General features: G+C 42.4%; 2 protein-coding genes across 5 annotated transcripts in view; one reads left to right on the forward strand and one right to left on the reverse strand.

Moving 5' to 3' along the window:
- Positions 1 to 12,525, reverse strand: part of DOCK1 (dedicator of cytokinesis 1) — a 550,235-nt gene that overhangs the window by 391,924 nt on the left and 145,786 nt on the right. For all 4 annotated transcript variants that reach the window (XM_073354059.1, XM_073354057.1, XM_073354058.1 and 1 more), the window contains exon 26: positions 5,408 to 5,535. In XM_073354059.1, the coding sequence (XP_073210160.1) occupies positions 5,408 to 5,535 (128 nt within the window). The remainder of the gene's footprint in view (positions 1 to 5,407; positions 5,536 to 12,525) is intronic.
- On the forward strand, positions 630 to 4,978 carry LOC140915150 (uncharacterized). The gene is made up of 3 exons (XM_073354727.1): positions 630 to 1,494; positions 2,082 to 2,459; positions 4,938 to 4,978. Exons 1-3 carry the CDS (start codon positions 912 to 914, stop codon positions 4,976 to 4,978), a joined length of 1,002 nt encoding a protein of 333 aa, XP_073210828.1. The 5' UTR covers positions 630 to 911.

Raw genomic sequence — 12,525 nt, forward strand, 5'->3', positions numbered from 1 at the left:
CCATGTAATAACCTCCTGACTCCCTGAGGGGTCCCGACCCCCAGTTTGAGAACCCCTGGTCTAGTCAATAAAAAACTGGGATCATGCAAATGACACACCCACAACTGAGCACAGGGCACTGCCTAACACAAAAAAGTTGTGCCGTTTTGCATGTGTAATTGTACAGCATCTTTACATTCTGAATGGATAGGACTGTTTAACTTCCCTATAATACTCAAGCAGAAGGAAGCACTATCAAGTTATTTAGTTATATCTTGAGAGAACTAGCTAGAGGGGGACTGTTTTGTTTTACTGAGCTGTCTGAAGAGCAGCCTACTTCCCGCAGATTGTTGTTAAATGTCATAGATCACGTGGGAATATTTCTGTACATTTTAAATTCCTGACAAATTCTTCATTCACACCATCAAACCAGCATTTTGGATTTTCCCCATAACTTGAACAAGTCTTGTTGTTAAGAAAGTCATTTAAGGCTACTCTTTCACAGTGAGAGACTTGTAAGATACTATTTTTTCCTCTAGTGAAATTTTCTGCTACAAATTTCAAACAGCACACTCAGCCCTGGTCTACACTAGGACTTTAGGTCGAATTTAGCAACGTTAAATCGATTTAAACCTGCACCCGTCCACACAGTGAAGCCCTTTATTTCGACTTAAAGGGCTCTTTAAATCGATTTCCTTACTCCACCCCTGACAAGTGGATTAGCGCTTAAATCGACGTTCCCAGCTCGAATTTGGGGTACTGTGGACACAATTCAATGGTATTGGCCTCCGGGAGCTATCCCAGAGTGCTCCATTCTGACCGCTCTGGACAGCACTCTCAACTCAGATGCACTGGCCAGGTAGACAGGAAAAGAACCGCGAACTTTTGAATCTCATTTCCTGTTTGGCCAGCGTGGCAAGCTGCAGGTGACCATGCAGAGCTCATCAGCACAGGTGACCATGATGGAGTCCCAGAATCGCAAAAGAGCTCCAGCATGGACCGAACGGGAGGTACAGGATCTGATCGCTGTTTGGGGAGAGGAATCCGTGCTATCAGAACTCCGTTCCAGTTTTCGAAATGCCAAAACCTTTGTGAAAATCTCCCAGGGCATGAAGGACAGAGGCCATAACAGGGACCCGAAGCAGTGCCGCGTGAAACTGAAGGAGCTGAGGCAAGCCTACCAGAAAACCAGAGAGGCGAACAGCCGCTCTGGGTCAGAGCCCCAAACATGCCGCTTCTATGATGAGCTGCATGCCATTTTAGGGGGTTCAGCCACCACTACCCCAGCCGTGTTGTTTGACTCCTTCAATGGAGATGGAGGCAATACGGAAGCAGGTTTTGGGGACGAAGAAGATGAGGAGGAGGAGGAGGTTGTAGATAGCTCACAGCAAGCAAGCGGAGAAACCGGTTTTCCCGACAGCCAGGAACTGTTTCTCACCCTAGACCTGGAGCCAGTACCCCCCGAACCCACCCAAGGCTGCCTCCTGGACCCAGCAGGCGGAGAAGGGACCTCTGGTGAGTGTACCTTTTAAAATGCTATACATGGTTTAAAAGCAAGCATGTGAAAGGATTACTTTGCCCTGGCATTTGCGGTTCTCCTAGATGTAGTCCTAAAGCCTTTGCAAGAGGTTTCTGGGGAGGGCAGCCTTATTTCGTCCTTCATGGTAGGACACTTTATCACTCCAGGCCAGTAACACATACTCGGGAATCACTGTAGAACAAAGCATTGCAGTGTATGTTTGCTGGCATTCAACCAAAATCCGTTCTTTCTCTCTCTGTGTTATCCTCAGGAGAGTGAGATATAATTCATGGTCACCTGGTTGAAATAGGGTGCTTTTCTTCAGGGACACTCAGTATAGCCCATTCCTGCTGGGCTGTTTGCCTGTGGCTGAACAGAAATGTTCCCCGCTGTTAGCCACAGGGAGGGGGGAAGGTTGAGGGGGTAGTCACGCGGTGGGAGGAGGCAAAATGCGACCTTGTAACGAAAGCACATGTGCTATGTATGTAATGTTAACAGCAAGGTTTACCCTGAAAGACTGTAGCGACTGTTTTATAAAATGTGTCTTTTTAAATACCGCTGTCCCTTTTTTTTTCTCCACCAGCTGCATGTGTTTCAATGATCACAGGATCTTCTCCTTCCCAGAGGCTAGTGAAGCTTAGAAAGAAAAAAAAACGCACTCGCGATGAAATGTTCTCCGAGCTCATGCTGTCCTCCCACACTGACAGAGCACAGACGAATGCGTGGAGGCAAATAATGTCAGAGTGCAGGAAAGCACAAAATGACCGGGAGGAGAGGTGGAGGGCTGAAGAGAGTAAGTGGCGGGCTGAAGACAGGGCTGAAGCTCAAATGTGGCGGCAGCGTGATGAGAGGAGGCAGGATTCAATGCTGAGGCTGCTGCAGGACCAAACCAGAATGCTCCAGTGTATGGTTGAGCTGCAGCAAAGGCAGCTGGAGCACAGACTGCCACTGCTGCCCCTCTGTAACCAACCGCCCTCCTCCCCAAGTTCCATAGCCTCCACACCCAGACGCCCAAGAACGCGGTGGGGGGGCCTCCGGCCAACCAGCCACTCCACAACAGAGGATTGCCCAAAAAAAAGAAGGCTGTCATTCAATAAATTTTAAAGTTGTAAACTTTTAAAGTGCTGTGCTTAAAGTGCTGTGTGGCATTTTCCTTCCCTCCTCCACCACCCCTCCTGGGATACCTTGGTAGTCATCTCCCTATTTGTGTGATGAATGAATAACGAATGCATGACTGTGAAGCAGCAATGACTTTATTGCCTCTGCAAGCGGTGATTAAAGGGAGGAGGGGAGGGTGGTTAGCTTACAGGGAAGTAGAGTGAACCAAGGGGCGGGGGGTTTCATCAAGGAGAAACAAACAGAACTTTCACACTGTAGCCTGGCCAGTCATGAAACTGGTTTTCAAAGCTTCTCTGATGCGTACCGCGCCCTCCTGAGCTCTTCTAACCACCCTGGTGTCTGGCTGCGCATAACCAGCAGCTAGGCGATTTGCCTCAGCCTCCCACCCCACCATAAACGTAACCCTTACTCTCACAGATATTGTGGAGCACACAGCAAGCAGTAATAACAGTGGGAATACTGGTTTCGCTGAGGTCTAAGCGAGTCAGTAAACTGCGCCAGCGCGCCTTTAAACGTCCAAATGCACATTCTACCACCATTCTGCACTTGCTCAGCCTGTAGTTGAACAGCTCCTGACCACTGTCCAGGCTGCCTGTGTACGGCTTCATGAGCCATGGCATTAAGGGGTAGGCTGGGTCCCCAAGGATACATATAGGCATTTCAACATCCCCAACAGTTATTTTCTGGTCTGGGAAGAAAGTCCCTTCCTGCAGCTTTTGAAACAGACCAGAGTTCCTGAAGATGCGAGCATCATGCACCTTTCCCGGCCATCCCACGTTGATGTTGGTGAAACGTCCCTTGTGATCCACCATAGCTTGCAGCACTATCGAAAAGTACCCCTTGCGGTTTATGTACTCGCCGGCTTGGTGCTCTGGTGCCAAGATAGGGATATGGGTTCCGTCTATAGCCCCACCACAGTTAGGGAATCCCATTGCAGCAAAGCCATCCACTATGACCTGCACATTTCCCAGGGTCACTACCCTTGATATCAGCAGATCTTTGATTGCGTGAGCTACTTGCATCACAGCAGCCCCCACAGTAGATTTGCCCACTCCAAATTGATTCCCAACTGACCGGTAGCTGTCTGGCGTTGCAAGCTTCCACAGGGCTATCGCCACTCGCTTCTCAACTGTGAGGGCTGCTCTCATCCTGGTATTCATGCGCTTCAGGGCAGGGGAAAGCAAGTCACAAAGTTCCATGAAAGTGCCCTTACGCATGCAAAAGTTTCGCAGCCACTGGGAATCGTCCCAGACCTGCAACACTATGCGGTCCCACCAGTCTGTGCTTGTTTCCCGAGCCCAGAATCGGCGTTCCACAGCATGAACCTGCCCCATTAGCACCATGATGCATGCATTGGCAGGGCCCATGCTTTCAGAGAAATCTGTGTCCATGTCCTGATCACTCACGGGACCGCGCTGACGTCGCCTCCTCGCCCGGTATCGCGTTGCCATGTTCTGGTGCTGCATATACTGCTGGATAATGCGTGTGGTGGTTGATGTGCTCCTAATTGCCAAAATGAGCTCAGCGGCCTCCATGCTTGCCTTGGTATGGCGTCCGCACAGAAAAAAGGCGCGGAAGGATTGTCTGCCGTTGCTCTGACGGAGGGAGGGGCGACTGACGACACGGCTTACAGGGTTGGCTTCAGGGAGCTAAAATCAACAAAGGGTGTGCCTGTACATCAAGGAGTATTTCAGGCAGGACTCCACGGAGGGTTCCAATAAGAAATGGTGCACCAAAGTTATCGTTGTTATTGGAACAAGGAGGTTAGCCTGGCCTCTGATTGATACATGGCTAGATTAACCTCGCTGCGCCTTCTCTGTGACTGACTGCAGTGTGATCTAGACAGGGGAGGAGGAAAATGAGTACAAAACAAATCTGGTCTATTTCTTGTTCTGACCCACTCCATCTATCCTTTACATCTTTGGCTGGCAGCAGACAAAAAAGGCGCGAAATGATTGTCTGCCCTTGCTTTCACGGGGGGAGGGAGGGTGGGAACGGGGTCCTGACGATATGTACCCAGAACCACCCGCGACCATGTTTTAGCCCCATCAGGCATTGGGATATCAACCCAGAATTCCAATGGGCAGCGGAGACTGCGGGAACTGTGGGATAGCTACCCACAGTGCAACGCTCCGGAAGTCGACGCTTGCCTCGGTACTGTGGAAGCTCTCCGCCGAGTTAATGCACTTAATGCACTTAGAGCATTTTCTGTGGGGACACACACACTCGAATATATAAAACCGATTTCAAAAAAACCGACTTCTATAAATTCGACCTAATTTCGTAGTGTAGACATACCCTCAGTTTTTATCCTCTTTAGTTGATGAACAACCACCAAAGAACCAAAAGCAGGCCCAATAAACAAGCATCAATGCAATGAAGAGGCTAAAGAATTCATATTCCAAACTCATCCAACACTCCCCAACTGGCAGGAGGTGCAAGTGCTGTGGAGGAAGGATACTCAACTCCTGTGAGTATCTGACCAATATCTGGAGTGGTGTTATGGGATGAGCTCCAGAGGGAACCGTATTTCCTCTTGGCCAGAATAAAGGTTGTCATAAGTGAGAAACCTTGGAGCCAGAGAGCAACATGGTGAAAGAGTAAACATCAGAAACACCACCTCACCACCGAACACCACAAGAGAGGAGGAGAAGAAAAAGAAAGCTAAAACTCAGAACAAAAATAAATGACAAAAACGAAGTCATTGCCAGCTTTACTTCATGATCACCCTTATCACTCACAAGACGTAGTATTCTTAAGGGCTAATTGGTATAAACGTCAGTTACTAACCACATCTTTCTTGTAAAGGACTTCCAGGATGTTACTAAGCAGTTGGCAGCAAGCCTCCAAGTCTTCCTGCCTTTCCAAATGATACTTCAACTGATCTGTCATCATTGGCAGCAAGATCTCCCTGCAGTCTGCACATAAAGATACAATGTTACAAGTATGTCTTACATAATTTCATAGTATACACACATCATACTGCAAACAGAGCGAATATTTTAAACAAAACTTTCAGGAAAAAAGTTAACTTCCTGGCAGACAGAAGGCCAGACCAAATTTTGGGCAAAAGTTTAAAAAAGAACAAAAAAACCAGACAGTCAATAGCACAGCAAAAAAATCCCTGCAACAGTGAGTCTCAGAGCCCAGGTCAACTGAGTCAGTTGGCTCAGGCTTTGAGACTTGCTGCCGCATGTCTTTTATTGCAGTGTAGACATTCCCTTAGACAACCTGAAGTATAAAGATTGGTACAAGCTTTGTCCCCAGCCTCCAATTCAGCAAGGAACTTAAGCATATGCATAACTTTAAACACATGACTACTCCTACTTATAAGTACATGTATTTAAGCATTGTGATCATACAAATAACACATCCACAACTGAGCACAAGGCACTGCATAACTGAAGAAAAAGTTATGCCGTTTTGCATGTGTAACTGTACAGCACCTTTACATTCTGAATGGATAGGACTGTTCAACTTCCCTATAACACTCAAGCAAAAGGAAGAACTATCAAGTTAGCATTGACACAATCCAGTGAACATGTGCTCTGCAAATTAGGCTGCAAAAAGAGTCGAAAGTTGTTTCATTAAGTTTTTGTTTTGAGGGGAAGGAGGATGTATTCAAGAAGTAAGGAACTGTCCTGACTTGACACAGAACCCTTAATGATGAGTTGGAGCAATGCAGTGATTTTTGTGGGTGTCCCCACCCCAACTGAGAAGCGGAGACGGTGGTGGAGAGAAACAGTTCCTTCCACCTCAAAAAGTAGCAAAGCTAAATGTTTCTTGTCAGAGCTGAAAGAGCAACATGGGCTGCCCTCGAGGTACTCAACTGAGGACAGAGATGGAAAAAAAAAACAGATAAAGAGGACACCACATTCCTTGAGGAGAATGCTGCTTCACACTACTTGGTTTATTTGGGCGTAAGTTTTCATGGCTGGCTCATTACAAAAGCAGCTTTGCCTCCTCACCTATTGACACCTCCTCACTGATTATTGGGAGTGGACTACATTCACCCCGATTGAATTGGCCCTGTCAACACCAGTTCTCCACTTGTGAGGTAATTCCCTTCTCTTCATGTGTCAGTATGATAATGCCTGCATCTGTACTTTTCACTCCATGCATCTAAAGAAGTGGTTTTTTACCTACAAAGGCTTATGCCCAAATAAATCTGTTAGTCTTTAAGGTGCCACCAGAGTCCTTGTTGTTTTTATGGATACAGACTAACACGGCTACCCCCTGATACTTGACACTAATTTGTTGTCACTTTTTCTGAATGTCCTTCCAGGACAAGTAATGATATTGGCCATACAAAATGATATCACTGCAACACGAGGCAACATCGAGTCCTAATGTATCAAACATCACTCAACTATTTGATGATGCATGCAAGCAACCTGGTACTGAAATTCATGGGATTTTTTTTCCCAAACAATACTTCCTGCATATTAATTTTATAGGATGTCTGAAAATCCAGATAGTTCTGTGAAACATTTTACTCTGCTTTAGCCACGAACACAGTTTCCAACCATCTCTTTCCAAAGCCCTCTCCCACTGCACACACCCAAAATTTAATCAATATTACATTCACCATCTTTCTGGCCAAACAGTGAAGAGATCTCTCAACAAAGCTCATTTATGTCACACCTTGGTCACCCTGAGGGACTACACATGCGCGGAAGCATGAGCTCCACCTGAATGGTTGAGCACACTACCCATATGTTACACAAGGGACTAGGTTATAAAAAAAAAGTGATAGGCAGCATATTTTTCTGGAAATGTCACATTCACATGAAAAAGGGAAAGTATTATGGTGATGTTTTAATACTGTTTTAAATAACAGCATGGCTAATATTTTACAGTCTCTCAAATAATGCAAGTACTTCCAATTAGCTTCAGATAAATATTGTCGTTATAGGGTTCTATGTACCTTACAGGTAAGTATTACCTATAGATTCACATTTTGAGAGACTAGAAAGTTCAGGGGGATGGTCTACACTTGAAACATTCATCAGCATAGCTACATCTCTCAAGAGTGTGAAAAATCCACACACCTTAGGAGACGAAGCAATGCCAACCTAATCCCTGGTATTGACAGCACTAGGCCAACGAAAGAATTCTTCTGTCGACTTAGCTACCACCTTTCAGGGCAGTGAAGGCAGAACCCCTCCCGTTGCTGTAGTGAATGTCCACACTGAAGCTCTACAGTGGCACAGTTGCAGCTGTGCTACGGTAGCATTTTAAGTGTAGACATAGCCTAAAAAGTTAACATACTGTACCAGTGGCCAAAACGGCATTTCAGTTTTTAAAAGTACAAACAAAACCTTAAGGGTCTATAATAAATTAATAAGATTTTGTTTTACCTAACAGACAAGAAAATGTATACATGCATAACAAACATTAATAAAACAGCACATTGACAGAATCTTTTATTGTATCTGAAAACAGTTTATGTAATATGAAGTTGGACAACACTCCTACATGGCAGATAATGAATTATAAGTATTTAACCTAATAGTCTGCTGTGAGTTTTTAAGATACATGATCCTAAAACATATTCACTAAAGATTATGGCAATGAAAAAATAGGGATATGGGACACAGAAGAATATCTTGCCATCAGCTAAATAAGAAGAGTATTAGAAATGTTGCTAAGAAATACTCTTATAAATATTAATCCAAACTTTTATTTTCCTGTGAAGATGTTTTGAGGTAATACATTGCAGATTTTTAGAACATCTATCACACGTTGCAGCCTTTCAAATCTGTTATGGAGGAGGTTATACATACGGTCATAGGTCTGATTAAGTATGCTTTAATATGTTTAACTCCTAATAAGGAGCAAAACAAATAGCTTCTTGAACACTAGCTGCTGTAATGTATTCATAAGTAATTCAATAAGATTAAATTGTGAGGACTTCATTTACCTCAGACTCAAAATAGGCATTTTTTTTTTTTTTTTATAATAACTAGTTGTGGAATACTGCTTTTAATGAAATGAGTAAAAGGGGGATTCTGACACACGGTTGGCAGGCACTATGGAGGAGTAACCGTACTAACTTCCTGAACTGGCGCTAGGCATAAGCAGACTAAGCAATTGCTTTAGGGCCCCAAGCAGCTCAAGGGGCCCTCCTATTAATCATTAGTATGTGGTCGGGGGAGGGGAATATTCCGGCTTAGGGTCCCCAATCAGGTAGCAGCGCCTCTGCTAACTTATCTTTGTGAAGCCTCTGAGTGCATCAATCAGTACCATTACAAAAGCCCTTAATTAGAGATTGCACAGTTCATGTCCCTTTTAAATCCTACTACTAGAGAATGGTCACAGATCAATGTAGTATCTGGAAAGCATGTGGAAAGCTAAAATTGCAGTTACATCAGCTTTGAGTGCGTTGCCTGGAGCTGAGACTGATCAATAGAGAAGGTAAGCAAGCTGACTTTGAGAGACAAGGAAAACTACCTAATTGATTTGTCATATTACTTCCATTTGAAATTATAAACCTCTATTCTGAGGGCTGGCTCCTTTCAAGTAGCGAAGAGGACTTGACAAAATTTCTCAGTCATCATTTCAGTGGATCTCTGCATTCCCAAGAACCAAGCTCTGAGTAAATGAACTGTGTAGTTTGTAAATCTTGCAGGTTATATAACATGAAGATAAAACAATGAGTCAAAGATGTCTACGGTGCACCATCAATCAATATCAGTCACACACACACAAATTTTCACAGAAGATAACTCTGCTATTGGATTTGGCCTTAGCTTTGTTTCAAAGGCTTCACTGAAAAAAGTTATTCACTCCCATACTTGTACTTGTTTGGGACAGTAACATTAGTTATACTACTTGGAGATTTCCTACCCAGACATGATAGCTTTCATAGGCAAATAAAAGTACATTACAATCACGGTCATCACCATGAGATCTTTCTGGGACCTGCTGGTACCCTATACCTAATTATGGGAACACTGTACAGAAATAACTCTACACTCTAAAGCTTATTTTCCAGCAGTCTGAAAGTAATAAATATCAGAAACTAAGAAAATGGAAACTGTGATTATGATACATTGGGAAATGTATACATAAAAAGCATTTGACAGTAGTAGTGTTTAGAGGGTGAGTGATTTTTGTATCAATAAACACTTCCCCTTCCAGCATTCAAGGAGCAGACCTAATATTTGTGCTGGGAGGCAAAATTCTTTACCTTTGGACTACAATTTCACCTCTGCTCATAGCATGCATCACAGCTAGAGGAGGTTGAAAAAATGTTGACAACGTTTTTTCCTGTATATTTAAAAAAAAGCCAATTTGTCAGGAATGTTTCTCAGTTCCATGATGGAACTAAACATTTTGAAAGGTCTCTGCTTCATTCTGCATTAGAATGAAAACAATTTTCAAAACCTAAAATTTTTCCCACAAAATCAAATTGATGTTTTCTAGCCAGCCCTAATTTCAGGCAGTATGACCCAGATTTACCAATCCAAAAATAATTTCAGGCAAATTATTTCACAACCAGCACTACAATAATATGGTGTACAAAGCAGGTGGTCCTTTAAATGCATCCTTCCTACAAACCTGATTATTCTTCTCAATATTTTATCATCTATATTTAAATTATCAAAAAGTACAGAATAGCAAAGGTTAATCTTTATCAAACTGCCTGTCACATGTACCTCCCAACACTGATTAATGAGCAACCTTAATAAATCTATAGTGTATATCACAACTCTCCTGTTCAAAAGCCAGCTCTGAAGGTAGCTCACAAGTATGAAACACGATGACAGAAAACAATAATTCGACATCTGTTCTTCCCCTGGTGCAGTGGTCTATCCCACAATGATTAATGTCAGGGTAACATCCACTGAGAATAAAGTATTAATCTTTATAAGAGGGCACTGAACAGGCATTATCAGCTTATGAATATCCAAGCAAAAATCTCTCACCACAACACATAGGGGAACTTTGTTACAGCAAACTGCATGAACATTAACGAATTGTCAGTTTAAAACATTTATTTTTATGAACACCAAGTAGTATGTTTTTTAATTTTTTGTTTGGACACATTAAACAAAATGATCCATAAAGTGATGTTAAATAACTTTGCTCCCATTATATAGCACTGAGATAAAGATTAACATTTTTTTATGAGAGTTAAAGAGTAAGAGCTCATATAAATGGTGTATACTTTCTATTAAACTTCTATTGGCAAGCAATTTTCTAATAGAGAAATCACCTGATTTTTCAGCTAAAAACCTAGAATTCACATAATTCAGTTGACACTTGGCTTTGTTTTACAAAAGAGTTCAAGCTACAGAAAAATAGCTGAAAATAGTTATACCATGACAAAGCAGATAAATCATTAGTATAAAACCAAATCTTGGAGTTTGAGTTGTATATTTTATGTCATTAACAAAATCCATAACAAAAATTAAATACATTTATAGTTTAAAACATCCTTTAGGTTATTGCAAAACAATATATACACATACACACACTCCCTATGTAACTTAATGCAGCACCAGACCGTGCCAGAACAGATGCAAATCCTACAGACTTATCACTACTGCTATGACGATCAGTAACCCCCAAAATATACCTTTTCAAGATCCAAGGTCCTACATATGCTATCACAACATGTGGTGAACGTCATCCAGTGCATCAAAAGCCTCAACAAATATGTGGGTGAAACAAGATAAGCACTATGCTCTTGAATGAACTCTCAGAGAAAAATGATAAAACACAAAAACATCCTATCACCTGTTGGTGAACACTTTTCACAAAGTGATCACTCTATATCTGACCTCTCATTCCTCATCCTCAAAGGAAACCTACACAACACTTTCAAAAGACAAGCCTAGGAGCTTAAATTCATAACTCTCCTGGACACTAAAAAACATGTACTTAACAGAGACACTGCTTTTATGGCTTATTACAACAATTTGTAACAAACCCTGCTGCTGACTAAGCCTCCTTTATCCTACGACTGCAAAGATGTTAATTGCACACTTAATTTTAAGTGGTCTCCTACAAAATGCGTAAACCCCTTATGCTTAACCATCTGTACCACCTTGCATTTAGCTTGGACACTCTGGTTACCTTCCCCAGACCCGAAGAAGAGCTCTGTGAAGCTTGAAAGCTTGCCCTTTCCACCAACAAAGAAGTCGGTCCAATAAAGATATTTTCTCACCCACCTTGTCTCTTTCAGTTGTACTGCTTGCATTCTTGGAGTTAGGCATGTACCCAACTACCTGGCTGAATCAGGATTTTAACTTCTAAATATCAACATATTCAGTACTGTGCAGAATTAGACTTCAAAATGCTTTACAAAATAAGAAAGTAGCATCCCAATTTTTAGAAATGAAAGCTGGGATTTTCAAAGGAGCTGGGCACTTAATTCCCTTGAATTCCAAAGGGATTTTGGCACCTAACCCGCTTAACTTTCCTTGAAAATCTCTACAAATTCACAGAAATGTTAAGTATCTTATTCAAGATACTGACTCCACATATCCTCATTCTCAGTCCCACACTTTATTCCTATTGACCACACTGCTTCCAATATTAGTATATCTACAAATTGCATAAACCAAAAACAGAAATCCTCCAAAAAACCATAAAAAGGGGTGAAAGAGCATCAGCCTCTAGATTTTGAATAACTCTTGCAAATCAAACAGGACACACTTGGATCATCTTTATGATACAATTCCAAGGCAATAATGTTTTGTCAAAGACTCTAATGAACTTCTCTAACAACATAACTGTGACTAAATGATCTTTTCAATGCTCTTACAGTAACTGTTCTGTCAAATCAGATTGAGGACAAATGAAGGTAGAAGCAATTTAATATAGTTCTTTTGGGAGAGGACAGAGAAGTTTGGGTATCATTTTCCAAGAGCTTTGTCCACGCCAAAGAAAGACCAAGA

This window comes from Lepidochelys kempii, chromosome 7, assembly GCF_965140265.1.
Source record: "Lepidochelys kempii isolate rLepKem1 chromosome 7, rLepKem1.hap2, whole genome shotgun sequence".
NCBI classification, from domain to species: Eukaryota; Metazoa; Chordata; order Testudines; family Cheloniidae; genus Lepidochelys; species Lepidochelys kempii.